At 54.0% G+C, this 23,827-nt stretch overlaps 2 protein-coding genes and 1 long non-coding RNA gene across 5 annotated transcripts in view; 1 reads left to right on the forward strand and 2 right to left on the reverse strand.

Annotated features, from left to right (window-relative positions):
• The window catches only part of UBE3B (ubiquitin protein ligase E3B), a 33,642-nt gene extending 24,482 nt beyond the window's left edge, over positions 1 to 9,160 (forward strand). For 2 of the 3 annotated variants that reach the window (XM_064168793.1, XM_064168794.1), the window contains exons 24-28: positions 1,632 to 1,690; positions 2,972 to 3,154; positions 4,324 to 4,435; positions 4,758 to 4,850; positions 5,812 to 9,160. In XM_064168793.1, coding sequence (XP_064024863.1) covers positions 1,632 to 1,690; positions 2,972 to 3,154; positions 4,324 to 4,435; positions 4,758 to 4,850; positions 5,812 to 6,003 — 639 coding nt within the window. In that variant the 3' untranslated portion in view covers positions 6,004 to 9,160. Of the gene's footprint in view, positions 1 to 1,631; positions 1,691 to 1,900; positions 2,589 to 2,971; positions 3,155 to 4,323; positions 4,436 to 4,757; positions 4,851 to 5,811 lie in introns of those variants that run through there. The other variant, XM_064168795.1, reaches the window with a different exon arrangement.
• On the reverse strand, positions 1,932 to 2,948 carry LOC135188957 (uncharacterized). The gene is made up of 2 exons (XR_010307899.1): positions 2,432 to 2,948; positions 1,932 to 2,138 (listed from the first exon to the last, which is right to left on the reverse strand). It is a non-coding gene; the product is annotated as an uncharacterized LOC135188957 (long non-coding RNA).
• A 6,360-nt stretch (positions 9,161 to 15,520) lies between the features above and the next one.
• Positions 15,521 to 23,640, reverse strand: MMAB (metabolism of cobalamin associated B). The gene is made up of 9 exons (XM_064168435.1): positions 23,517 to 23,640; positions 23,372 to 23,448; positions 23,167 to 23,260; positions 22,107 to 22,164; positions 20,567 to 20,639; positions 19,571 to 19,668; positions 18,555 to 18,619; positions 16,939 to 16,998; positions 15,521 to 16,200 (listed from the first exon to the last, which is right to left on the reverse strand). The coding sequence occupies exons 1-9, from the start codon at positions 23,594 to 23,596 to the stop codon at positions 16,113 to 16,115; spliced, it is 693 nt and encodes a 230-aa protein (XP_064024505.1). The 5' UTR covers positions 23,597 to 23,640; the 3' UTR covers positions 15,521 to 16,112.
• Positions 23,641 to 23,827: the final 187 nt, after the last annotated feature.

Below are 23,827 nucleotides of genomic sequence, written 5' to 3' on the forward strand. Positions count from 1 at the left end.
AGAACAGCTTGTTCCACACAAAACAAAAAGGTTGACCTCTGACACTTAATTTTTCTCCTGCCAGGCTTTTTTTTCCCCTCTTTTGCCTTTCTAGTTGAAAAAAACCCAAACCCATTGGTTTGTGCTCTCCCTGCACAACTGGCTTCTCCCCCTCTTTCAACAAGCAAAATCTCTGAGAGTTAGGGAAGGGATTCCTCTACTTCAGATATTCCTCCTAGAGAAACTTCAAGTGAGTCACAAAGTCTCTTGCATGGCCTTGAGGAGAGGAAGGTTGTTTGTCAATCCCTTCTGAAGGCTTCAAGGTGCTCTTAGTTGCTCTGGAGCCCCTGGGTTCTGTGCTGCTGTGTGTGCATAGCTGGAAAACACAGAGAGATAAGATAAAAATGCCTTCACGGTCTGTGTGCTGCTGCAAGTCTGTGGGGAGCCCTGAGTTACCACTAAGCTCAGGCACTCTTAACAGTGACAATCCAGTGGCACATTGCTCAGAGGCTGCTAAGTCATGGAGTGTTTATCTGGGGCAGCTTGTCCTTGAGAGCTCTGTGCTGTGGTTTCTTACTCCTCAGCTGGGGCTAGTTTGACCCTAGCTTGCCTTGTCTGGCAGCAACAGCAGTGGAAGTGCACCTGCAAAGCTGTGAGGGTGACTGGGAAGGCAGCTGAGTACTTCTGCAGCCCTGCTCTGCAGAAGAGAGAAGTAGAATCCACTGCATGGTGGGCTGGACACCTTGTTGCTGCCTCAGGATTGCTGAGAATTCAGCTTTCAGGCTTCTGCCACCTGAAAAATAGAGGTAGGGACCCAGCAGTAAGGTATTAAAGGTTGCAGCACTCTAAACATCAGAGTAACCCAGGACACTGCTGTGTGCCTTGTGCTTTGGCCACACTGAAGCAGCCAGGAGAGGTGATCCCAAGGTTCCCCTGTGTTAGAGAGATGAGCTCCTTCCCTCTGCTGGACTCCCTTCTGCTCTTGGAAGTCACCTGGGACTGGAGCACTGAGGCCATTTAATGTGTGAATAACTTAGGCTTTCTGCCTCTTGGGGCAAAGATGAGGCAAGGCTCTGTGGCTGTGGCAAGCACTCAGGGTCCCTGTGGCTGTCTGGGCAGTGCTGTCAGCAGAGGCAGGCCAGGGTGGTGGCACTTGCCAGCTGTCCAGCTTTGTGCTTCCTGCTCGAGGGACAGCAAACTCCAGGGAGCTCTGTCACTCCAGTGGCTTCAGACGAGACCTGTGGAGCAGACAGCTTTGGACTGAGCTGTAAGCCTGAGCTCTGCCAAGGCTCTGAGCTCCTTCAGCCTCTGGATCGTGAGATGGTGACAGTCCCCCAGGGCTCTCTGAATTGATTCGTGCTCGCTTCAGCGATGATGGATCGGGCTGGAGGAGGCTTCATCCAAGAAGGGCTGGCTCCACCGGTGGGAAGAGTCAGAGATCCCTGCTGTTCAATTACTGTGCTGAGAGTTAAGTGAAAACTGGTGCAAGGCAGAGGCAGGATTATTACTTAAAACCTGAAATCCTACTGTTTTACTGGGGGAGGGTGGGAAATAAAGGAGTGTTTTCTGGGGAGGGGAGAGCTTAGCGTGGCATTTTCCATCCAGGGATGCTTCCAGGCAGTAATTAGCAATACAATCGTTTCTTCCCTCAGCTGGTTTGCCATGAACTTGTTCCTGGAGGGAAGACCATTCCTGTTACCAATGAAAATAAGTAAGTACAGCAATTAGATTTTTAAGGTCACCGCTGCAAAAATACTTTACTGGAGTTCCTTGGGCTTGCATCTGGAATGAATTGAGATGGATTAGAGTAGAAGGAGCACATAAATACCTTAATAGAATTTCCTGGTTACAGTTCATTGGCAGAAATTGTCTGAAATTGGATTTGCAAAATAGAAATTGACAATTTTGCTTCTTGCAACAGCTCTTCTTGAGGTCAAAGGCTCTGAGCCCAGTGAGGTTCTTGCAGGATTTAATGACGGTGATAGATACAGACGGAGGGATTCAAAGCAATTCGGGCACAGAGCGGTGAACACAGAGGGTGCAGATGCTCAAAGACACCTTGGAGCAGACAGATCTTCTCCGAGTGATAACATGTGGCAGTTGTGGAAGGCTCTGCTCTTCGGGAGAGGCAGCAGTGAATTCAAATGCAGTCGACAGTCCTGCTTGAGACACAGGAAATCAGAGGAGACACCAAGCCCCGCAGCTATTTTCACAGATAACTGCCTCTTAGATAGTTATCTTAAATGTCAACTCGGCAGCCTGAAAGCCAACCCCACTTTTTTTTGTTCCCTTCATTTGTTTTTTTTGGCTTGGTTTTATTTTCTCCCCTTCCTTTCTGTACCTTTCAGTGATGGTAAAAGCAGGATAAAATATCTATGAAGCAGCTGTGTGTGCTTTGAACTGGTAATCTGGGGGTTGTTCTCTGTAATGGCAAGTGAGGGCTGGCACCTACCTGAGGATTTGTCTTTTGTTAGTCGTGCTCTGCAGTCTGATGTTCCCAAGTCTTCTCCCTTCCTAGGCTCTGGCCAGGGAGTTTGCATTTGAAAGGAGCTTTCTCTGCCTCATCACAAGTCAGCCCAGGGAGAAAGCTGAAAGTCTTCTGTGTGGCTTTCCTTCCTCGCAGCACAAACTGTGAAGCTTTTGTGCAGATGTGCACACAAATTGGAGGTGGGGAGGAAGCAGGAGATGCCTTGTCAGTGGAAGGCAGAGGGTGAGACACCCGAACAGCTTGCCCCTGGAGGTTGTGGCTGCTCCCTTCCTGGAGGTGCTTAAGGCCTTGAGCAACCTGTTCTAATGGGAGGTGTCTCTGCCCATGGCAGAGGACTGGGACTAGATGATGATGAAGGTCCCTACCGACCCATTCCAGGATTGTCTGATGCTCTCTAGGCTGTGCCAGTCCTTTTTGGGCTGCAGATGCAGGTCAGCAGCCAGGTGAAATGAGCACCGCTGGGTCCTGTGGTTCCTTCACTGCCACCTTCCCTGTCTCCAACAGGATCAGCTACATCCACCTGATGGCTCACTTCCGGATGCACACCCAGATCAAGAGCCAGACAGCAGCACTCATCAGCGGATTCAGGTCCATCATTAAGCCTGAGTGGATCCGGATGTTCTCAGCACCGGAGCTGCAGCGGCTCATCTCCGGGGACAACGCTGAGATCGACCTTGAGGACTTGAAGTAAGTGAGCAGCTTGGGCTGCTGGGCTTTGTTTGATTGCAGAGCTGTCGGGAGGCTTGCAGGAGACTTGAGTCTTTCACAGCTCTTTGCTCTTAATTGAAATTTGTGGAGCAGACAGAAACAAATGGAGCTGAAGAAACATGTTCCTCAAAGCTCGTTTGAGCAGAGCACTAATGAAGGTTCAAGAAGGACAGGGACTTGCTGGAGAGGGGACAGCAAAGGGCTGCAAAGATGCTGAGGGGACTGGAATGTCTCTGAGGAGGAAATGCAATGGATGTAAACTGCAGCACGGGAGGTTCCAGCTCAACACAAGGGGGAACTTCTTGACTGTAAGGGTCCCAGAGCACTGGCACAGGCTGCCTAGAGAGGTTGTGGAGTTTCCTTCTCTGGAGCCTTTCCAGGCCTGTCTGGATGTGTTCCTGTGTGACCTGAGCTGGGTTGTGTGGTCCTGCTCTGGCAGGGGGGTTGGACTCTGTGATCACTTTGGGTGACTTCCAACCCCTGACATCCTGTTTTCCTGTGAAAGGCTGAGAGAATTTGGGCTCTTTAGTCTGGAGAAGAGCAGACTGAGAGGGATCAGATCAATGCTGATCAGTACTTCAAGGGTGGGTGGCAGGAGGATGGCACCAGTGGTGCCCAGTGGCAGGACAAGAGGCAATGGGCACAAAGTGGAACAGATGAGGAGGAACTTCGTCAGTTTTGGATTGTGATCTGTGTTAGTATTGTCCTGCTCTGGCAGGGGGGTTGGACTGGATGATCTCCTCGGGTTCCTTCCAACCCCTAACGTCCTGTGAGCCTGTGACACAGCCTCGGAGCAGACTGCCCAAGGAACTGGTGGAGTCTCCGTGTCTGGAGAGATTCCAGACGTGTTCCTGTGTGACCCTGCCTTGGCATGGGGGTTGGACTTGATGATCTCCAGGGGTCTTTTTCCAACCCCTACCATTCTGCAAATGGGAAAGGTCCCTTCATCCACTGGTTCCTGAGAGCAGAGGACCATTTCTCTCTGCTGTTGCCTTTTTCTCTAATCGAGTGCCCAGGAAGCACTGGTGAGGGCTGTGTACTAGCAGTGACCCCTGACTCGCGGCAGGTTTTGACCCTCCCAGCACTTGCCAGCTGTGTCCCTCCTGCTGCAGTGGGACACGAGCCTGTCACATGCTTTCTGTCCCCAGAAAACACACGGTGTACTACGGGGGCTTCCATGGGAGTCACCGAGTCATCATCTGGCTGTGGGACATCCTGGCCAACGACTTCAGCCCCGAGGAGCGAGCCATGTTTCTCAAGGTAACTGCTCTCAGCCCAGCCCAGCCTGGGGTCTGGGGGGGTTGGGCCAGTGCTCTCCTCCTCCACTTAGCTGAGTGCTAATAGAAGAATGCTTGACACCTTCAAATCTGCAAGAGCAGGAATGCTTTTGTGTGGCCTCAAAGCCTGGCAGCTTTCAGAGCCTAGAGCAGAGCTGTGCGCTGAGGCTCAGCAGTGTGGGACTGGAGGGGGGTGCTCAGCTGCCACTCCAAGCAGCTGTCTGCTGTGACTGCGTTAGCCACACGTCTGTTACAGCCAGGCTGCTCTCACTGCTGCCATCTTTCACCATCCATCACTTTTACAGTTTGTTACCAGCTGCTCCAGGCCTCCACTTTTGGGCTTTGCCTACCTCAAGCCTCCTTTTTCCATCCGCTGCGTGGAAGTCTCTGATGATCAGGTAGGCACCCTGCTTGCTCCTGTCTCCTGCATTCCCTGCCAGGCTGCTGGCAGCCTCCTGCCCTGCCAGGCTTCCTCACCTCTGCCTGACCAGGAAACCATTAAGGCACAAAGATTTATGCCCTGTAGGGCAAAGTGAAAACAACCTTACCCTAACGGGGTGCACATGGCTGCAGCTACCTTCTCACACACACAGCAGCACCTGGGCTCTTGCTGCCTGTCTCCAGGGTTGTGTTTTCACCTTGGCACCTCCCTGTGCCTCTGATCCCATCCCCTTGGTGCCCTGTGAAAGGACCTTGGTGTGCAGTGGCAGTTGTGGGTACAGGAGAAGCTCCTTTCTAGCTGTTGTGGAGGACAGGGCTTTGAGGTTTGACTCCCCCTGTTCCTAGCAGATGGAGCTTGTGTTGGCATCTCTGCCCTGTGTGTGGGCACCATGCTTGGAAGGAGTACAGCAGAAAGGGCAGAGGAGCCAACAGGTCAAGTATTCTGCCCTTCTGCTCATCTGAGACTCCACCTGCAGTACTGGAGACCCCTCTGGAGTCACAGGAGGGACATGGACATGTTGGAGTGGTGCCAGAGGAGGCCATGGCAGGGCTGGAAGCCCTCTGCTGTGAGGCCAGGCTGAGAGAGTTGGGGCTGCTCAGCCTGGAGAAGAAAAGGCACCAGGGAGACCTTCTGGTGGCTTTTCAGGACTCAAAAGAAAGCTGGGGTCAGACTTTTGGGCAGGGCCTGTTGTGACAGGACAAGGGGCAGTGGTTTGAACTAAAAGGGGGAAACTCAGAGTGGAGAGAAGGAAGAGATGTTTGACCCCGAGGGTGGCGCAGAGAAGCTGGAACCGTTGCAGGTCAGCTCGTCTGGGGCTGTGAGCAACCTGCTCGGGTTGCAGATGTGCCTGGCTGAGCTTTTGAGCTCCCTCCCCAGCCGAAGCAGGCTGTGATGCTGTGCTCTCTGCCTTGCTGCAGGACACGGGGGACACCCTGGGCAGTGTCCTGCGAGGCTTCTTCACCATCCGCAAGAAGGAGCCGGGCGGGCGCCTCCCTACCTCCTCCACCTGCTTCAACCTGCTGAAGCTTCCCAACTACAGCAAGAAGAGCATCCTGCGGGAGAAGCTGCGCTACGCCATCAGCATGAACACCGGCTTCGAGCTGTCCTAGTGCCGCCCTGCCCCTGCTGGGGGCTCTCGGAGCTGCTGCTGCCTGCCGCTGGAGGTGGAGGCCTTCGTGCACGGAGGGATGGGATCGGCTCCGCCGGAGCTGACTGCTCGCTCAAGGGCTGGCAAGAAGATGCAGCTGATCCCTGGAGCTTTAGAGGGAAGAGCTGCTAGGATAGGCAGGGCTTGGCTCTTCCTGGGCATTACTGGAGGAGGTGATGGGACTGAGCCCGTGGCACTTCCCTGGACACCCCACGTCAGTCGTCTTCAACAGCAAACCCCTGGAGGGGCATCAAAGGGACGTTCAAAGTGCCAGTCGGATTAGTGACCATAATACTTCCCAGCAGGCTGGGCAGCTGCTGCTGGGAGAGTCTTTTCCCTTTCCCAGGAGATGATCCAGTTTCTTACTGGGTGGAAGTCAGGCCTGTGGGAAGCCTCACAAAGGCAGACACATAAGAGAGCTCCACAAGGAGAAGCTGTGGTGTTGGATGTGTCCCAGATGGGCACAGTTTACTCAGGACAGGTACTGTGGTGGTGGGGGGGAGGGGTCTTCCCCATGCCTTTGCTCTGTGCAAGGCTCTTTTGTGTGTCTCAGAGAAGGAACCACTTGCCCAGGGTCAAGAAGCAGCAGGTTGAAAGCAGGTAGGTGGACCCTAACCACTCTCAGGAAGGTTTTGGTGTGCTGTTGGTTAAGAGCTGAAGCAGCAGGGGTGGGGGCAGCATGCTCAGCCAGCTGTGTCTGTGCCAAGCCTGTGCTCTGGACAGAAGGGGCTGCTCTCTACATTTGTTCAGGAGCAGGAAAGGTTTCCAGAGGGCAGGAGCTGGCAGACAGCTCAGGCAGCCCTTGCTCCCCAGCACAGAGCTCAAATGGGGCAGGTCCCCCCTGTTGGCAATCTGGAAGGGGAATGTGTGGAGCTGCTGAGAGCCCTCTGGAAAACCTCTGCTGGCAAAATTCCTCTTGGATAGAAGTTTCACTTGGTCTGCAGGCCCTTTTGTTAGGGAGATGTGCTGCTTGGAAGCAGGACTTGGCCTCTCCCTAACAGCCCTGTTTGCTTTGTTGCCAAACTGTTTATTTTGGTCGCTTTTGTCTCTCTCTGGCCTCCTTTTGACCAGTCGCTGTTTGCCTGCAGCAGCTTTTTCAGGTGGTTCCCAAAGGCAGGGGGTGAGTGGGAGGTGTGTGTGTGTGGGGGGGGAAGGTGTGGAGCCTTTCTGCCCTTTCCATCCAAGTCCAGAAGCTGCTTTATAAAAGTCTCTGCAGCTTCCCAGCCTTGGTCCCCTGTGCTGCTGCAAGTCCTGTTTCAGGCCCAGGCCAGGGGAGAGGAGGGGCAGCTGCCTCCTGGGCTGCCCCAGGTTTCTGGCACAAATGAAAGCCATCAACCTTCTGAGCAGAGAATAAAAGCATAGACATGTTGTGGTTGACAGAGACCTTTTCAGATGATTGAGTGCAGCCCTTAGCCCAGCACTGCACCACTAAACCACAGCCCTCAGCACCACTTCTGCACAGCTTTGAAACCCCTCTCAGGGGCAGGGACCTCACCACTGCCCTGGGCAGCCTAGGCCAGGCCTTGACAGCCCTTTTTGGGGAATAAATTCTTCCTCCTGTTCAACCCAAACCTCCCCTCCGGCAACTTGAGGTCATTTCCTTTTGTCCTATCACATCTTCCTTGGGAGAAGAGACCAACCCCACCTGTCTCCAGCCTCCTTTCAGGGAGCTGTAGAGAGCTATGAGGTCTCCCCTCAAGCCTCCTTTTCTCCAGGCTGTACCCCCAGTTTCCTCAGCTGCTTCTCACCAGAGCCCTGTGCCCCAGGCCCTTCACCAGCTTTGTTGCCCTTCTCTGGACACACTCTAGCAAACCAAGCCAGGCACCTTCTCCCCTTCCCAGCTGCTGCTCACTGGTCAAAGAAGCTCCACAGAGGCTGGTAGTACCTCCCCTGAACTTCTTTCCCCCTCCTTTCCTTCTTGAGGCACTGATAGCCCCCAGGTCAGCTCAGAACCTTGCTGCACAGGTCAGGCAGCAGCCCTAGTGCAAGGCTGCCATCTCCTACCTCATCCCCTGGCTTGCCTCAGTCCCTGTCACAGGATTCCCATCCCTGGGTGTGCTCAGCATAGCCCAGGCTGCCTGAGCTCTTCAGAAGACCTTCTTGACCACAATCAGTTGCACACTTCAGGCAACCCAGAAGATACTTGGCACTGATCAGCCAAAAGCATGGAGATGGCCTTTGCTTCAGTCTTTCCTCTCTGTCTTGCTTCAGCTGGTTTTCAGAGCAGTGACCCTGTTCTGTTTTAGTACCAGTGCCTGGAAATTGCAGCTGGGAAGTGACATCAGGATCCTATTCTTTTTCCCCTGTCAACTCAGTCATATTAAAGAGGAGTGATGGGAAGTGGTGGTGAAGACAGGAATCTGCACTCAGAGGTTTCAAGATGCTGGACAATGAGTCCAGAGGAATTAAAGATGATAGTAAATTTCTTGATTATATATATATATCTATAAAGAGAGCAGCTGAAAATTAACCAGTTGTTGGCTGTGTAGTTGAGAGGTTTAGAGTCATAGAAGGGGCTGGGCTGGAAGGGACCTTCAAAGGTCATCTGGCCCACCCCACCCTGCAGTAAGCAGGGACATCCTCAACTAACCCAGGTCACCCAGAGCCCATGTGCTGATATCTGTCTGTCAACCCTGGTTCAAAGCAACACCCACCTAGAGCACAGTGATGGTTCAGTGGAGTCAGTTGAGAGAAACTCTTCAATCTCCTTTTTTCCCTTCTTCCTCAGGAGTACAGTTCCTAGAGAAGATCTTAGCTTTCTGCCTCCAAACCAGGCCCCATTGCACTAATGAGACACTACAGCCCATCCCTAGCTAGAGTGGAGACACCACAGTTGTCTGCTGAGCACCAGGGCTGCCTGTGCAGCACCAAGGGATGTCTGGAGTGGCTGATTCTGGTGTGACAGAGCTGGGTTTATATGGTTTGAACTCCAGCAGGAGGCTTGTGGATGTGCCTCAGCTCCCTGCCTGCAGTGCTGGATTCTGCAGGGTGGCCTTGGTGTAGGGCAGGGCTGGCTTTGGCACAGGAGGTGCTGCTGCTGCTGTGGAGACTTTGGAGTGGAGTCCCTTGTGTCAGAGATGCAGGGAAGAGAGAAAATAAAGCTGGTGTGAGTCAGATGACTAAGTGTCTCCTCTTCCTTTCCCACCTGCCTGGGTGTGACACTCTCAGTGTCCCTCTGAGAGCCACCAAATCTCACTTTCACAGTGGACCTCAGAATTTAGGTTCCTGCCTTGTTGGGTTTCTTTATGTTGTTCTTTGCACGGTGTAAAAGCTCTGAGCACGCAGCGGAGGGGAGAGCAGAAGCTCTGAGGTGCTGGTACCTCTGCCAGGAGGGATGGAGGCTGCTGCTCCCTTGGAAATCCCTTTTCCTGGCTGTTCCCTGCTGTCTGTGCTCTGGTGTCCCTGAGATGGGCTCCTTGGGGTGCTATGAGTCTGGCTGAGTCCAAAAGGGCCAAAGCAGGAGGGTTTGTCCTTGTGTCTTGGACTATGCCTGGAGAAGTGCTGTGACTTTGGTCCTTGGTACCTTCATTAGGTTGCTCCTTGGAGGTAGGGAGTTCTGTTGCTCCTTGGAGGTAGGGAGTTCTCACCTTTGGCCTCACCACCTTTGGCCCAGGGTGGGTTCTGGAGCTAGCACTGCTCTGTGCCCGTCACTGATCAACTGAGGGTGGAGAAGGAGTCAGACTGGAAAGCCAAGCAAGATCCTCCAGCACAGAAGAACACAGCAATGTGCCCCTCTGTGCTCGGTGCAGATGCTCTGTGGAGGGTGAGTGCTCTTCTCCAGGAGCAGAAGCTGGAGATGGGTGGCAAACTTTGTGTCCTTACAGTCTGTGGGATGGGGTTTGGACAGCTCTGTGAGTGCTGGGATGGCATTCTGCCTACAGCTATCTAAAGGGACATTGTGGAGAGGCTGCTGCTGGGCTCTGCTCACAGGGAACTGGAGACAGAACAAGGGGGAATGGCCTCAAGCTGAGGCTGGGGAGGTTTAGCTTGGACATTAGGAAGAAGTTTTTCACAGAGAGAGTGGTCAGGGACTGGAATGAGCTGCCCAGGGAGGTGGTGGAGTCACCCCCCCTGGGTGTGTTCAAGAGTTGTTTAGATTTGGTGCCTGGAGCTAAGGTTTAAGGTGAACCTTGTAGAGTAGGGTTCCAGGTTGGACTTGGTGATCCTGAGGGGCTTTGCCAACCTGCATGGTTCTGTGATTTAGGTGGCCAGTGGGACCAGCTCTGGGTCTTGGCACTGAGGTATTGTATACTTGGTAGTTTGGGAAGGGAGAATAGGTGTTGGGAGTTGTGGGTTTGAGGTGCAAGGCTGAGCTGTGTAGTTTAGAAGCTGCCCTGTGGCCCAGCGTGGGATTCTTAATAGTATAATTACACAGACACTGAATTTCTCCCTTTGCCTGGCTCTGGGAGCATCCTCAGAGGAGTGAGGAGCTGCCCCTGCTGCTCCACTTTCTCCCCAAGCTCAGGTTTGGTGCCCTGACTGAGCAGCTCCCCCAGCGGCAGAGCTGAGCCAGAGCCCTCCTGCTCTCTGCCCAGGAGCTGGGTGCTGAGTGCCAGCCCCAGGGGCGCTCAGGAGAGGAGGGAGCTGGATGGGAGGCAGGGAGAGGGCTCCCAGTCAGTGTGCAAGTGCCATTGTTTTGACACAGAGGCATATGGCAGCGTCAGGAACAGCAAAAAGAAACCCCACAGCAGATGCTGCCAAGGCAGAAAGCTGGCAGCAGACAGCCAGGCCTGCAAAATGCCTGCTCCATGGCAGGGTCCTGCCAGGGCTGCCTCTGAGTGCTGCTGCACCTCGAGGCTGACCAAAGGGGCTTGGACCATGGACATAAAGTTCTAGAACTGCAGAGCCACTGAGTGCCAGGCTGCAGGAGGCCCCAAGGATCCCAAGGTCCAACCTTTCTAGGTGGTGGTGTGGATGGAATGAGCTGGCCTAGCTCTCTGCCAAGCTGAGCCTTTAAACTCAGTCCAATGCAGGGGACTCCACTGCTGCCCTTGGGAGATGATTCCAGTGGCTGACTGTTCTCATGGGGAAACATTTCCTTCTGGGTTCCAGCTGGAGTCTGCCCAGCAGCAACTTGTGCCCACTGCCCCTTGTCTTTTCCACAGGACTCCTTGTGCAAAGAGAATCTCCATCCTCCTGGTAGCCACCCTTTATGTACTGGTCCATGGTAATAAGGTCTCCCCTAAGCCTTCTCTTCTCAAAGCTGAGCAAGCCCAGTTCTCAGCCTTCCCTCATCTGGCAGCCCTGCCCTTAGAATCATAGAATCCACCAGGTTGGAAGAGACCTCCAAGATCATCCAGTCCAACCTATCTGATCCTCTGATCATGCATAGAAAGCCTTCTTGGCCACACACTGCCTCATGGACAGCTGCTGCCAAACAACATCCCTGGGGCCTTCTCTGCTGAGCATCTCCAGCCACTCTGCTTGAAGCATTCATGAGGTTGTTGTGGCCCAAGTGCAGCACCTGGCACTGGACCTTTGAATGGTAGGGGTTGGAAGGGACTTCTGGAGATCAAGCCCAACCCACCCCTGCCAAAGCAGAGTCTCCTAGGGCAGGTCACACAAGAATGTGTCCAGATGGGTCTTGAAAGTCCCTAGAGAAGACTCCACAGCCTCCCTGGGCAGCCTGCTCCCAGTAACTAGGGAGAGGGTTAGAGGAAATGGCCTAAAATTGTACCAGGGGAGGGTTAGGGTGGAGATGAGGAACAGTTTCTTTGCTGCAAGAGTGGTCAGGGGTTGGCACAGGCTGCCCAGGGAGGTGCTGGAGTCCCCATCCTTGGAGGTGCTCAAGAGCCATGTGGATGTGGCAGTCTGGGACGTGGTTTGCTGGCCATGGTGGGGTTGGGTTGATGGTTGGAACTGGATGACCTCAGAGGGCTTTCCTGACCTTAATCATTCTATGATTCTGCTTGAGAGGAGAAGTACAGGACTACTGCCAGCTCCTCCTCTGCAGGGCTGTGCACCCCAAAATCTCTTGGCATGCAGCAGGAGGGCTGGGGTGTGCCAATGTGGGGACACACACTTAACCTTGTCCTTCCTTCCATGCCTGAGCAGAGCAAACGCTGCCTTGGCTAAGTTTACTTAAGACTTGGCAGAAGAAGCCTCCCCCTCCAAAAACTGAGGTCCATTTGTGGCATTTCTGCAAGAGCAGCAGCCTGGGCTCTGCTGCTTCCCTCCACCTTGCAGCAGCAATTGAGGTGTTTGAGTTATAGTGAAGCTTATTTCACCCTACAGCTCCTGCAGCTCTGACAGATGTACAGGAGTCTGATCCAATCATGCAGCATAGAGAGGTTTGGAGCAGGGGGAGGAGAGGCCCAGCTCTTCCCAGTTTTGACAGTGTGTAAGCCAGGAGCAGCCACACATTTCTACAGACAAGAGTAAATGACCCTTAGCAACATCTGTCTGAGCTGGCAGCTCCAACCTGGGCATCAATAAGGAGCCCTGCCAGGCAGCAACGTAGCTGGGCTCTGCCCGCGCTCAGTGCCCACAGAGCAGCTGCCTCCAGCCCCTGATATTAATGAGGTGCAGGCACTGCAAGCTGTGGGGTGTGGGGTTGGAGTTGTTGGGTGAGGATAAAGGAGATGGAATAACCAAGTTGGGGTGGGGGTGTTGGTCTGCTGGAGGGGCAGAAAGGCGCTGCAGAGAGGGCTGGGCCAATGGGCTGAGGTCAAGGGCGTGAGGCTCAGGATGGTTTGGGGCTGTTTAGTGTGGAGGAGGTTGAGAAAGGATCTGATCAGTGTCTATGAAGAGCTGAGGGGTGGGAGGCAAGAAGGGGGCCAAGCTCTATTCAGTGGTGTCCTGTGATAGGCCAAAGGGCAGTGGATACAAACTGAAAACCAGGAGGTTGCACCTCAACATGAAGAGAAACTTCTTTGGTGTGAGGGTGCTGGGAGGAGGTTGCCCAGAGAGGTTGTGGAGTCTCCTCTGGAGACTTTCAAGACCTGTGAGGAGAGGCTGAGGGCCCTGGGGCTGCTTAGTCTGGAGAAGAGAAGACTGAGAGGGGATTTATTCAATGTTTATAACTATCTGAGGGCTGGGGGTCAGGAGTGGGGGGACAGGCTCTGCTCACTGCTCCCTGGGATAGCACAAGGAGCAATGGATGGAAGCTGCAGCACAGGAGGTTCCAGCTCAACACGAGGGGGAACTTCTTGACTGGAAGGGTCCCAGAGCACTGGAACAGGCTCCCCAGAGGTTGTGGAGTCTCCTTCTCTGGAACCTTTCCAGGCCTGTCTGGACATGTTCCTGTGTGACCTGAGCTGGATTGTATGGTCCTGCTGTGGCAGGGGAGTTGGACTCAATGATCCCTTTGGGTCTCTTCCAGCCCCTGACATCCTGTGAGCCTGTGATCCATAAGTGTTCCTGTGTAACCTTCCTTAGGAGACTCTGCTTTGGCAGGGGGTTTGGACTTGATCTCCAGAAGTCCTTTCCAACCCCTACCATTCTGTGACTTGAAGGTCCAATGCCAGGTGCTGCACTTGGGCCACCTTGGGAGTGCTTCAAGCAGAGTGGCTGGAGATGCTCAGCAGAGAAGGACCTGGGGATGTTGTTTGGCAGCAGCTGTCCATGAGGCTAAGAAGGCCACCAGCATCCTGGATCAGCAATAGTGTGGCCAGCAGCTCAAGGTATGTGATTGTGCACTGTACTGGGCACTGGTGAGGCCACACCTCCAATACTGGGTTCAGTTTTGGGGTGCTCACTCCAAGGACACTGAGGAGATGGAGCAAGTCCAGAGAAGGGTAACAAAGCTGCTGGAGGGCGTGGAGAACAGGGCTGGGGAGAAGCAGCTGAGGAAACTGGGGGTACAGCCTGGAGAAAAGGAGGCTTGAGGGGGACCTCATAGCTCTCTACAGCTCCCTGAAAGGAGGCTGGAGTGAGGTGGGGTTGGTCTCTTCTCACATACAACTAGCAACAGGACAAGAGGGAGCAGCCTCAAGTTGTGCCAAGGGAGGTTCAGGTTGGCTTTTCTGTCCCCTATCAGGAGGGGGATTTCTCCCCTACAAGAAACTGGCAAAAGCCAAACCACTCAGCTCTGCCCTGCAGCTGATTTATGTCCCACTCGTGAAGAATTTATAGCCCAAAGAATTCTACTCAATTACACTTGAAAAGCTTCTTGGTTTCTGAGGTTCCATGGTGAGCACTGAGACAAAGCTCTCCTCAAACTGGATGATGAGCCAAAACGTCTGCTGTGCCACTGCAGTTGATGGGACAGCCCAAACCCAAGAGGCTTTGTCACTGGGGATGTGGTAGGAGGCTCAGGCGTGGGAAATTACCCTGTGAGAAATTGGCTTTGGCAGAAGGCATAAAATATCTGCTGATAAATAAAGAAAAGGAGGGGGAAAGGGTGAAAAATGAGCCAGCAGCAGCTCCTACTGCTGGGCATTCCTCCCTCTGTCCCCATGCTGACTAAAATGTGACCACTGAAGCCAGGGACTCTTCTGGGAGAGAGTTTGGGGGTCTTTCTACTTAAGGGTTGGGGGTTGTTAAAGGTTTACTTGAGGTTGTTGCTACTTCTCTCCAGTAAGGGTGGAGAGACACTGAAACAGGTTCCTCAGGGAGGCTGTGGATGCTTCCTCCTCGGAGGTGTTCAAGGTCAGATTGGATGAGGCCTTGAGCAACCTGTGCCCATAGAGGGTGGGGGTTGGAACTGGATGATCTCAAAGGTCCCTTCCAACCCAAATTGTTCTATGAATCTATGAAATCAATTCAAGAGAGATGTTGAGGTGCTGGAAGGTGTCCAGAGAAGGGCATCAAGGCTGTGAGGGACGTGGAGCACAGCCCTGTGAGGAGAGGCTGAGGGAGCTGGGGGTGTGCAGCCTGCAGAAGAGGAGGCTCAGGGCAGAGCTCATTGCTGTCTACAGCAACCTGAAGGGAGGCTGTAGCCAGGTGGGGTTGGGCTCTGCTGCCAGGCACCCAGCAAGAGAACAAGGGGACACAGTGTGAAGTTGTGGCAGGAGAGGTCTAGGCTGGATGTTAGGAGGAAGTTGTTGTCAGAGAGAGTGATTGGCATTGGAATGGGCTGCCCAGGGAGGTGGTGGAGTCCCCATCCCTGGAAGTGTTGAAGCCAAGCCTGGCTGGGGCACTTAGTGCCATGGTCTGGTTGCTTGGCCAGGGCTGGGTGCTAGGTTGGACTGGCTGAGCTTGGAGCTCTCTTCCAACCTGCTTGATTCTATTCTACCCGTTGCTGTGACTCAAACCAGGGCCAGCTGAATGGCAGCTGCCTCAACAGAGCTCAGAATCCCTTCTCCTGCATATGACCTGCAGGATCCATCCCTTTCTCCTTTAATCCCTCTCCCCCACGAGCCCTGCTGCTGGCAGAGGAACACTGGACTGTCAGCACAGACATTCTTCACTGGCATGAGGGGAGGCAGCCAGAGCCAAAAGAATTCTTGGTGTGCTCCTGCAAATCTGCACAGCTCAGCTTCAGCCAGGGCTGATGGATTGAAAGCAACTCAGACAAACAAAGCAGGCTGGGCTCAGTGTGACAGTGAAGAGGCCTCTGGCAGAAGGAAATCACGTTTATTCTTCCAGAGCTTTGGATGTAGTTCCTGAACCTCTGCACAGCTGCTGTTCTGTGTGAGCCCTCTGACTTACAAAGCCAACCTGAAGGTTTCCTCCTCTTCACTCCTCTGAAGTCCTGTCAGAGCCTTCCCACAGCACAGGGAAGTGAAGACACCCCTAGAAATCAGTTCTCTGAGGTCTCCTGCCCAGCTCCAATCCAGAACAGAGCCCCAGAACAATAGGGGTTAGAAGAGACCTCTGGAGATCGAGTCCAGCCCCCTGTCTGAGCAGGTGCACAGGATGGCTTCCAGGAAGGTTCTGAATGTCTCCAGAGACAGAGACTCCACCACCTCTCTGGGCAGCTCTGATGGCAGCACTGCACAAGGCCCAGAGGACAGAACCGCTCCGTTCCTCACGGGATTTAGGAACAAGGTCCCAGTTACTGAAGCTGGAAGCTTCTTGGCAGCTCCCACTTCCAATCCAGGCTCATTCTCCTTCCTTGCCTTGATGAGAGAAAGCAGACTGCTGGATTTAGCTTCCCATGAGCAAGGACACAAACGTTCCAGCTGCCAGCTATGGGTCAGGCTTTACGTAGATCTTCTCTTCCTTGCCCTCCTTCATGGCAGCGTAGCGTGCCAAAACGAAGAGGTAGTCACTCAGCCTGGGGACAGAGGAAAAGCAGGGAGAGCACTTCTGGCTTCAGCTGGGTTTACAGCCTGCAGTGCTGAGCTCCCCAGCAAAGCACTTCTGCTTCCAGCATGAGGATAGTGGGTAAGGGAAGGCAAAGAGAGAGCACAGGAGAGGCATGATCCAGAACGGCTTCTACTGCTCCCTCAGCACTGCAGCAGGGTCTGCAAACACACAGGCCCTGCTGGAATGCTTCTTAACAAGCTGCTGGGTGAAACTTCACAGGTCTTATGGAATCACAGAGTTGTCTGGGGTGGGAAAGACCTTTGAGATCATCAAGTCCAATCACTCTCTAAGTTTAGCAAGGCTAGACCTAAAGCATGTCCCTCAGCACCACAGCTCTGTGGCTTTTAAACACCTTCAGGGCTGGGGATGCAAACACCTCCCTGGGCAGCCTGTGCCAGTGTTCCTCAAAGCCCTTTCACTGAAGAAGTTTCTTCTAATGCTCAACTTAAACCTCCCCTGGTGCAACTTGAGGCCATTTCCTCTCATCCTATCACCTGTTCCTAAGGAGAAGAGACCAGCCTAACTCCAACCTCCTTTCAGGGAGCTGTAGAGAGCCAAAAGGTCTCCCCTCAGCCTCCTCTTCTCCAGAACTTACCTTGTCCTAGAAGGGAAGGTTCTTGAGAGCTAACCCCCACCCTAGTTTGATCCCATCTCTAAGGGCATAACACTTCAGCACACAGAGTGAGGGGCTGGGATTCTGTTTTACCTGTTTAAGTATTTGCCCACGTTTGGATCTGCTTCTCCTGCTTGTACCAAAGGGACCACACTAGGAAAAGAACAGAGAAGTTTTAGTGCTTGCCACTTTCTAGCTCTGAATGCACAAAGGATCTGCTGGAGCCCCAACCTGCACCCCCCCCAGCCTCCCTTGGAGATCCCCCTGAATACTCAGACCACTTCCCCAGAGGAAATCATCTCTGGTGGCTTTAAGTGAGGCAATTGAGCTTTGTAATTCTTCTGGAGGACTCCAGCTCCACTTCTCACTGGGTAACACTGAGTGAGGGCAGCACTTTGCAGGATCATTGTCCTTTTCTGCAGGTAAGGAGGGTCCCCTCTTTCGTGGAGGAAGCAGAGCTGCTCCACCCCTCCCAACTGGTGTGCACCTCTGCTTCCAGCTTCCTTTTGACCAAAAACCACTGCCTGTGATGTTAGTTGTTTGGAGATCACACTGCTCCAGCAGATCCTGTCAGGGCAGCCATCCTCACAGCAGAGGAGAGCTCCACCAAACCACCTTCCTGCACATCAGCAGCCTCAACAAAGCACCTCCAGCAACCCAGAAGTGCTGACGAGCAGGTTCAGGAAGTGATTTACATAAGGAGCAGACAAGAGTTTTCTCCTAGGGACTTTACCAGAGGAGTTTTCATCTCTGACAGACAAGTGGGACAAGGTGGGTGTGGGCAGAAACATCTTGAAGCTTCCCTGATCTCACACCTGCCAGTGCTGCTGTGTTTGCCAGCCTCCAAAATGCATTTAGCAAAGCAGAGAGGAGCTGAACACATCACTGTCTCTCAACAGAAACCTGTCTGCTCCTCTTGAAGTTCCCAGCGCAGATGACCCAGTTGAGGAGAGGGGAAGCAGAGCTGCTTTTTGCTGACTGCACTGCTGGAATCTGACTAACACAGAGGAGCTCTGGCTGAGCACAATACAGGATCACAGAATTAACCAGGTTGGAAAAGACTTCTAGGATCATCGAGTTCAACCTGCCACCTAACACCTTCTAATTAACTCAACCATGGCACTAAGTGCCTCATCCAGCCTCCTTTTAAACACCTCCAGGGATGGGGACTCCCCCACCTCCCTGGGCAGCCCATTCCAATGCAAATCACTCTTGCTATGAAAAAATTCTTCTTAACAACCAGCCTGAACCTGCCCTGGTGCAGCTTGAGCCTCTAGTTAATAGGACAGGGTTGGGTGCTAGGTTGGTCTGGATGATCTTGGAGGCCTCTTCCCACCTGGTTGATTCTGGGTCCCCTTGTTCTGTTGCTGGCTGCCTGGCAGCAGAGCCCAACCCCACCTGGCTACAGCCTCCCTTCAGGTAGCTGCAGACAGCATTGAGCTCTGCCCTGAGCCTCCTCTTCTGCAGGCTGCACCCCCCCAGCTCCCTCAGCCTCTCCTCACAGGGCTGTGCTCCAGGCCCCTCGCAGCCTTGCTGCCCTTCTCTCAACACCTTCCAGCACCTCAACATCTTTCTTAAACTCAGAGGCCCAGAACTGGACACAGTACTCAAGGTGTGGCCTGACCAGCAGCACAGCTGACTGCTCTGCAGTGATTTGGCTCTCTCTGTAGAGTTCTCCCTGTTCTGTGACACTCCAGCCCAACACTCACCACCTTTCAGCTCGGCGGCAGACAGCTCGGCACAGGTGGAGCGCGGCGCTGCTTTTACCTCCTGACTGCAACGAGGAAGGAAAAGCCAATCAACCTCTGTGAGCCCCACACAGAGCCTGCCAGCTCCTCCTGCACCCACCCCAAAGCTGGGCACACCTCACACACGTGTGCAGCTGACCCCTGGGTGATGGCTGAGCAGCTGGGAGGAGGTGGCTGAATGCTGTGCGATGTGGGAATGGAACTCAAGCAGGTCCTTCTTGCTGCTGCTCTGTGGGTGTTTGTGCAGTGACCTCACACAATCACAGAGTGGTAGGGCTTGGAAGGGACCTCTGGAGAGATCAGCCAGCCCAAACCCCCTGCCAAAATAGGGGCATCTAGAGAAGGTCACACAGGAACATAGCCAGATGGGTTTGGAATGTCTCCAGAGATGGAGACTCCACCATCTCTCTGGGCAGCCTGCTCCAGGGCTCAACTCACCCTTCAATTCAAGGAGTTCACCTTCACCTTCAGATGGAACCTCTGATGTTCCAGTTCATGCCTACTACCCTTGTCCTGTCTCTAGGCAACACCAGTAGAAGCCTGGTGCCATCCTCCTGAAACCCACCCTGGAAGTATTGATCAGCATTGATCAGATTCCTCTCAGTCTGCTCTTTCCAGACTCCAAAGCCCCAATTCCCTCAACGTTCCCTCCTCACAGAGATGTTTCAGTCTCCTCAGCATCTCTGTAGCCCTTGGCTGTCCCCTCTCCAGTAAGTCCCTGCCCTTCTTGAAGCAGGGAGTCCAGAACTGGACACAATACTCCAGATGTGGCCTCACTAGGGCAGAGTAGAGGGGAAGAGAATCCCCCTCAACCTGCTGCCCACACTCTCCTAGATGCATCCCAGGATACCATTGGCTTTCTTGGCCACAAGGGTACATTGCTGGGCACGTTGCTGCTCACAACCCGAGAGGCACAGCAGATGCACCCTAACAAAACAAGCTCTCTGCAGCTGGTGAGAGACACAGGCAGGACCTACCGGCAAGATGAAAGCTCTGAGAGGAGGAAGCTGCTCTGAGTAGCTGTCAATCCACTGCTCCAGCTCCAGAATGGGCTTCTCACTGAAAGATGTTCTCCCTAGAGGGAAAAGAATCAGCTAAAAGAGGTGCTGAAGGGACTCAGCCTACAGACAGAGCTCTGCTTTGATATTTGTGGCCTCAAGCTGTACCAGGGGAGGTTTAGATGGATATTAGGAAGGATTTCTTTCCTGCAAGATTGGTCAGGCATTGGAACAGGCTGCCCAGGGAGGTGGTGGAGTCACCATCCCTGGAGGTGTGCAAGAAATGAGCATATGTGGCACTTCAGGGCATGGTTTAGTGGTCCTGGAGGTGTTAGGGAAGGTTGGACCTGATGATCTTAGAGGTCTTTTCCAACCTTAACAATTCTGTGATACTAAGAAAGCATCCCAAGAACTCCCTCCAGCTGGAGCAGGGCTGGCTGCTCATTCAGCAGCTGTGGCTTGGGAGCAGAGCTGGGGCAGCACTTAAGAGTCACACAAACCTTGTGGGACCATGTGTGACTTCCTTCAGCACCTAGACACACAGAGCAGCCCTTGAGCAGCAACAAGTTCCCCACAGCAGAGATAAAAGCAGCCCCAGCAGCGGTCTAGGATAGGATGGCTGTGTCTCAAACTGCTCTCCCAGGAAATGAGAGCAACTTCCAGCACCTGAAGGAGCTACAGGAGAGATGGGGAGGGACTTTTTACAAGTGCTAGGACAAGGGGGAATGGCTTTGAGCTGGAAGAAGGGAGGTTAAAACTGGAGATGAGGAAGAAATTCTTTCCAGTGATGGTGAGGAGACACTGGAACAGGTTGCCCAGAGAAGCTGGGGATGTCCCTTCCCATTTCAGGTTGGATGAGGCCTTGAGCAACCTGGTCTAGTGAGAGATGTCCCTGCCCATGGCTGGAGGTTGGACCTATATGATCCTTATGGTCCCTTCCAATCCAAACCATCCTGTGATGCCAGGCAGTCTTACTCAGGTGAGCCTCCCTGGCTGAGGAGAGCGGCGTGGCGATGTTGGAGCCCACGTCCTGCAGCATACACTGGACCTGGATGTGGCAATCAGGGGACACAGACAGAGAAACAAAAGAAGTGCTCTCATTAAGCAGCCTTTGATGCTCCAGTACCAGTGCAGCAAGCTCTGGGAGGTGACAGCTGGTTGTGCTGATGAAAGAACATCCGACCCCTTGTTGTTCATCATCCCCCAGCCTGCTGGCAGGGGGGGATCAGGTAAGTGCTCCCTAATTGCTTTATGAGGAGGCAGCTTAGTGCCTGTTCCTGTTTTCAGTGGCACATGAAACCACCCTGGCTGACTTAGCAGAAAGCAAGCTGGGGGACTGCTCACATTGTCTTTGGTAGGACACCAAACCAGCCACCTCTGGATGAAACAGCTGCCAGGAAGCCCTGGCTCAGTAGCCTGACTGCTTCCAAGAGGAACAACTCACCACAGCCTGGTAAAGCTTTGTAAGAAAAGAAGGCTCCAGGGAGACCTTCTGGTGGCCTTGCAGTGACTGAAGAGGTCAGTCAGAAAGGTGGGGAGACACTTTTGAGCAGGGCCTGTGGTGTCAAAGCAAGGGGCAAGGGTTTGAACTTAAAAAGGGAGATTCAGAGTGGAGAGAAGGAAGAAATGTTTGATGCTGAAGGGTAGTGAGAGCCTGGTTCAGGTTGCCCAGAGAGATGGGAGATGCCCCATGCCTGGCACCACTGCAGAACAGGTTGTTTGGGGCTCTGAGCAATCTGCTCTAGGTGCAATGTCCCTGCTCACTGTAGTGGGGTTGGGCTACATGATCCTGAAAGGCCCCTTCCAACCCAAACCAGTTTGTGACTCTGACTCTTGTGCAGACTGAAGCTAAAATCTGCAAAGCTGACAGAGAGCCAGGGCAGGACCTGCCTCCCATGGCTGTGTCCATGTGGTTGCTTTGGCCCAATTTCAAATCCAAGACTAGGTGAGACCAGGAGTTCTGCCCCTAACCCTGTACAGCAGTAGGTGTGAAGAAACCTAGAGATGTGTTTGTCTGCCCATAACTAACCACTTCACCTACCAGTTCCACAGTGTCCATAAGTCCCAGGGTGAAAGTGACCTCTGCAGATCATCCAGTCCAAACCCCCTGCTCAAGCACCCACAGCAGCTTGCTCAGCATCACAATGGCCAGGTGGGTTTGGATGCTCTCCAGAGAAGGACACTCCACAACCTCTTTGGGCAGCCTGCTCCAGGGCTCTGCACTCTCACACCAAGAAGTTTTTCCTGCTATTCAGGTGGAACATTCTGGGTTCCAGTTTGTGCCTGTTGGCCCTTGTCCTGTCATTGGGCACCACTGGGAAGAGTCTGGCCCCATCTAATCAAGAGCATCAAGAGGATTAGAGAGTAATCAGAGGTCAGTTATTTACTTTCATACTAAATACATTAAGTTCTTGTGTGTCAGTGGGAGCAAAGGGTGTAAAATTAAAGGCTTTAGGAACACGTTTCAGTAACACAGAGGAAGCAACTGCACCAGCTGAGCACTGTTGATACTCACTTTGTGAAGCTGTTCCACAAACTCGTGGCCCTTCTCACTGCTAAATTCACCAGCCAGCCTAGGGTGAAAAACCAGACAAGCAAACAAGCAAAAGCCAAAATCAGATTTAGCTGGAAATGAAAACACTACCCCCCCCTGTGCATAAGGACTCTGGACACTCTGTCACTGCCACCCTCCAGAGAAGTTTCATCCAAATGCTGAATCATTCCAATTGGCAGAGATATTTCAGCTCATTCACTCCAACCCTTAACCCAGCACTGCCAGGGCACCACTAAGCCATGGCCCTCAGCACCACAGCTCTGTGGCTCTGAAAACCCTCCAAGGATGAGGACTCCATCACTGCCCAGGACAGTGTCAAGGGCTGGAGCACTTCTCCTTTGAGGACAGGCTGGGAGAGTTGGAGCTGTTCAGCCTGGAGAAGAGAAGGCTCCAGGGAGACCTTAGAGTAGCATCTCAATATCTGAAGGAGACCTAAGGAAGGCTGGGAAGGGACTGTTTAGAAGGGCCTGTGGGGATAGGACAAGGGGCAGTGGTTTGAAGCTGGAGCAGGGGAGATTTAGGTTGGACATCAGGAGGAAGCTCTGCACCATGAGGGTGATACAACACTGCAACAGGTTGCCCAGAGAGGTGGTTGAGTTCCTCTCCCTCACCGAAACATTTTCAGGCATGAGGACTCCACCACTGCCCTGAGCAGCCTGGGTCAGGCCTTGACAACCCCTTTAGGGAAGAAATTGTTCCTCATGTCCAACCTAAACCTCCCCTGGGGCACCTTGAGGACATTTCCTTTTGTCCTATTGTCTGTTACTTGGGATTTGGCTCCTGCCTGCTGCTAGGTTCTGGGGCTGGGGTGTCTGGTTAAGGTTAGAGGATGTCCTTCAGCCCCCCAGAGCAGGGCGCCGGGATGGTGTCTCAAGGCCTTCGCGCATGTGGAGAACCTGGGTTTGGCCTGAGCAGGGCCGGAGCTCTTACAAGGGCCCGGTCACCGCTTCAGGGCACACCGGGGCCTCCACAGCCCCTCTCTGCCCGGCAGCGGGTGGGGATGCTGGGGCAGGGGGGTTACCCGATGGCCGAGCTCAGTTCGTCCGTGGCTCCCAGGGCCTCGAAGATCCGGTCAGCCTTGGGCCGCCGCTCCCCGGTGAAGGTGCTGGAGAAGCCTTTGGGGAAGGCCCGGGGATGTGCTCAGAGGCCAGGCCTGGCCCGGCGGGGCCGCAGGGACCGGCCCGGGCCCTGCGGGTGTGCGTGTCCCCGACATCCCCGGGCACTACCTGCGTCTCCGGTCTTCGTGTAGATTTTCGGGGTCCGCTCGCTGCGGGGGCCGCGCTCGGAGGGGCCGCGCTCGGAGCTGGGGAGGAAGAGGCCGTGAGAGGGGACAGCGGCCCCGACCCTTCCCCTCCCGGATCTCGCACTCACCTGCCCGCCCCGCTCAGCTGCCGCCGCCCAGCCGCTCCCCGCAGGCTTCGGCTCGCCGCTGCCACCGCCCGCCACAGCATCGTCCCTCCCGGCCACCGTCCGCCGCCCCTTGACCCTCCGCGGCCACCGTCCCTCCCTTCGCCTGTCACCCCAGAGCCGCACCACTCCATGCTGCCGCCTTCTGATTGGCCTCTCGCAAGTCCCGCCCACACGGGGAGCGCCGCTATTGGTTTAAAAGCAAGGAGGGCGGGGCCGAGCGGGACTCCTATTGGTGCGCGGCGCTGTCGCTCCGAGGGCCGGGCTCCGGCAGC

Source organism: Pogoniulus pusillus, chromosome 30 (assembly GCF_015220805.1).
Source record: "Pogoniulus pusillus isolate bPogPus1 chromosome 30, bPogPus1.pri, whole genome shotgun sequence".
NCBI classification, from domain to species: Eukaryota; Metazoa; Chordata; class Aves; order Piciformes; family Lybiidae; genus Pogoniulus; species Pogoniulus pusillus.

What these genes read in the sequence shown, in the direction of transcription:
- MMAB (XM_064168435.1), bottom strand. Translation starts at nt 23,596, where the DNA reads ATGCTGTGGCGGGCGGTGGCAGCGGCGAGCCGAAGCCTGCGGGGAGCG. An exon ending in CACGAAGACCGGAGACGCAG is followed by an intron (nt 23,261 to 23,371) that starts GTAGTGCCCGGG and finishes CCTTCCCCAAAG; the next exon opens with GCTTCTCCAGCACCTTCACC. An exon ending in TGCCGCCGAGCTGAAAGGTG is followed by an intron (nt 16,999 to 18,554) that starts GTGAGTGTTGGG and finishes TTCTTTTCCTAG; the next exon opens with TGTGGTCCCTTTGGTACAAG.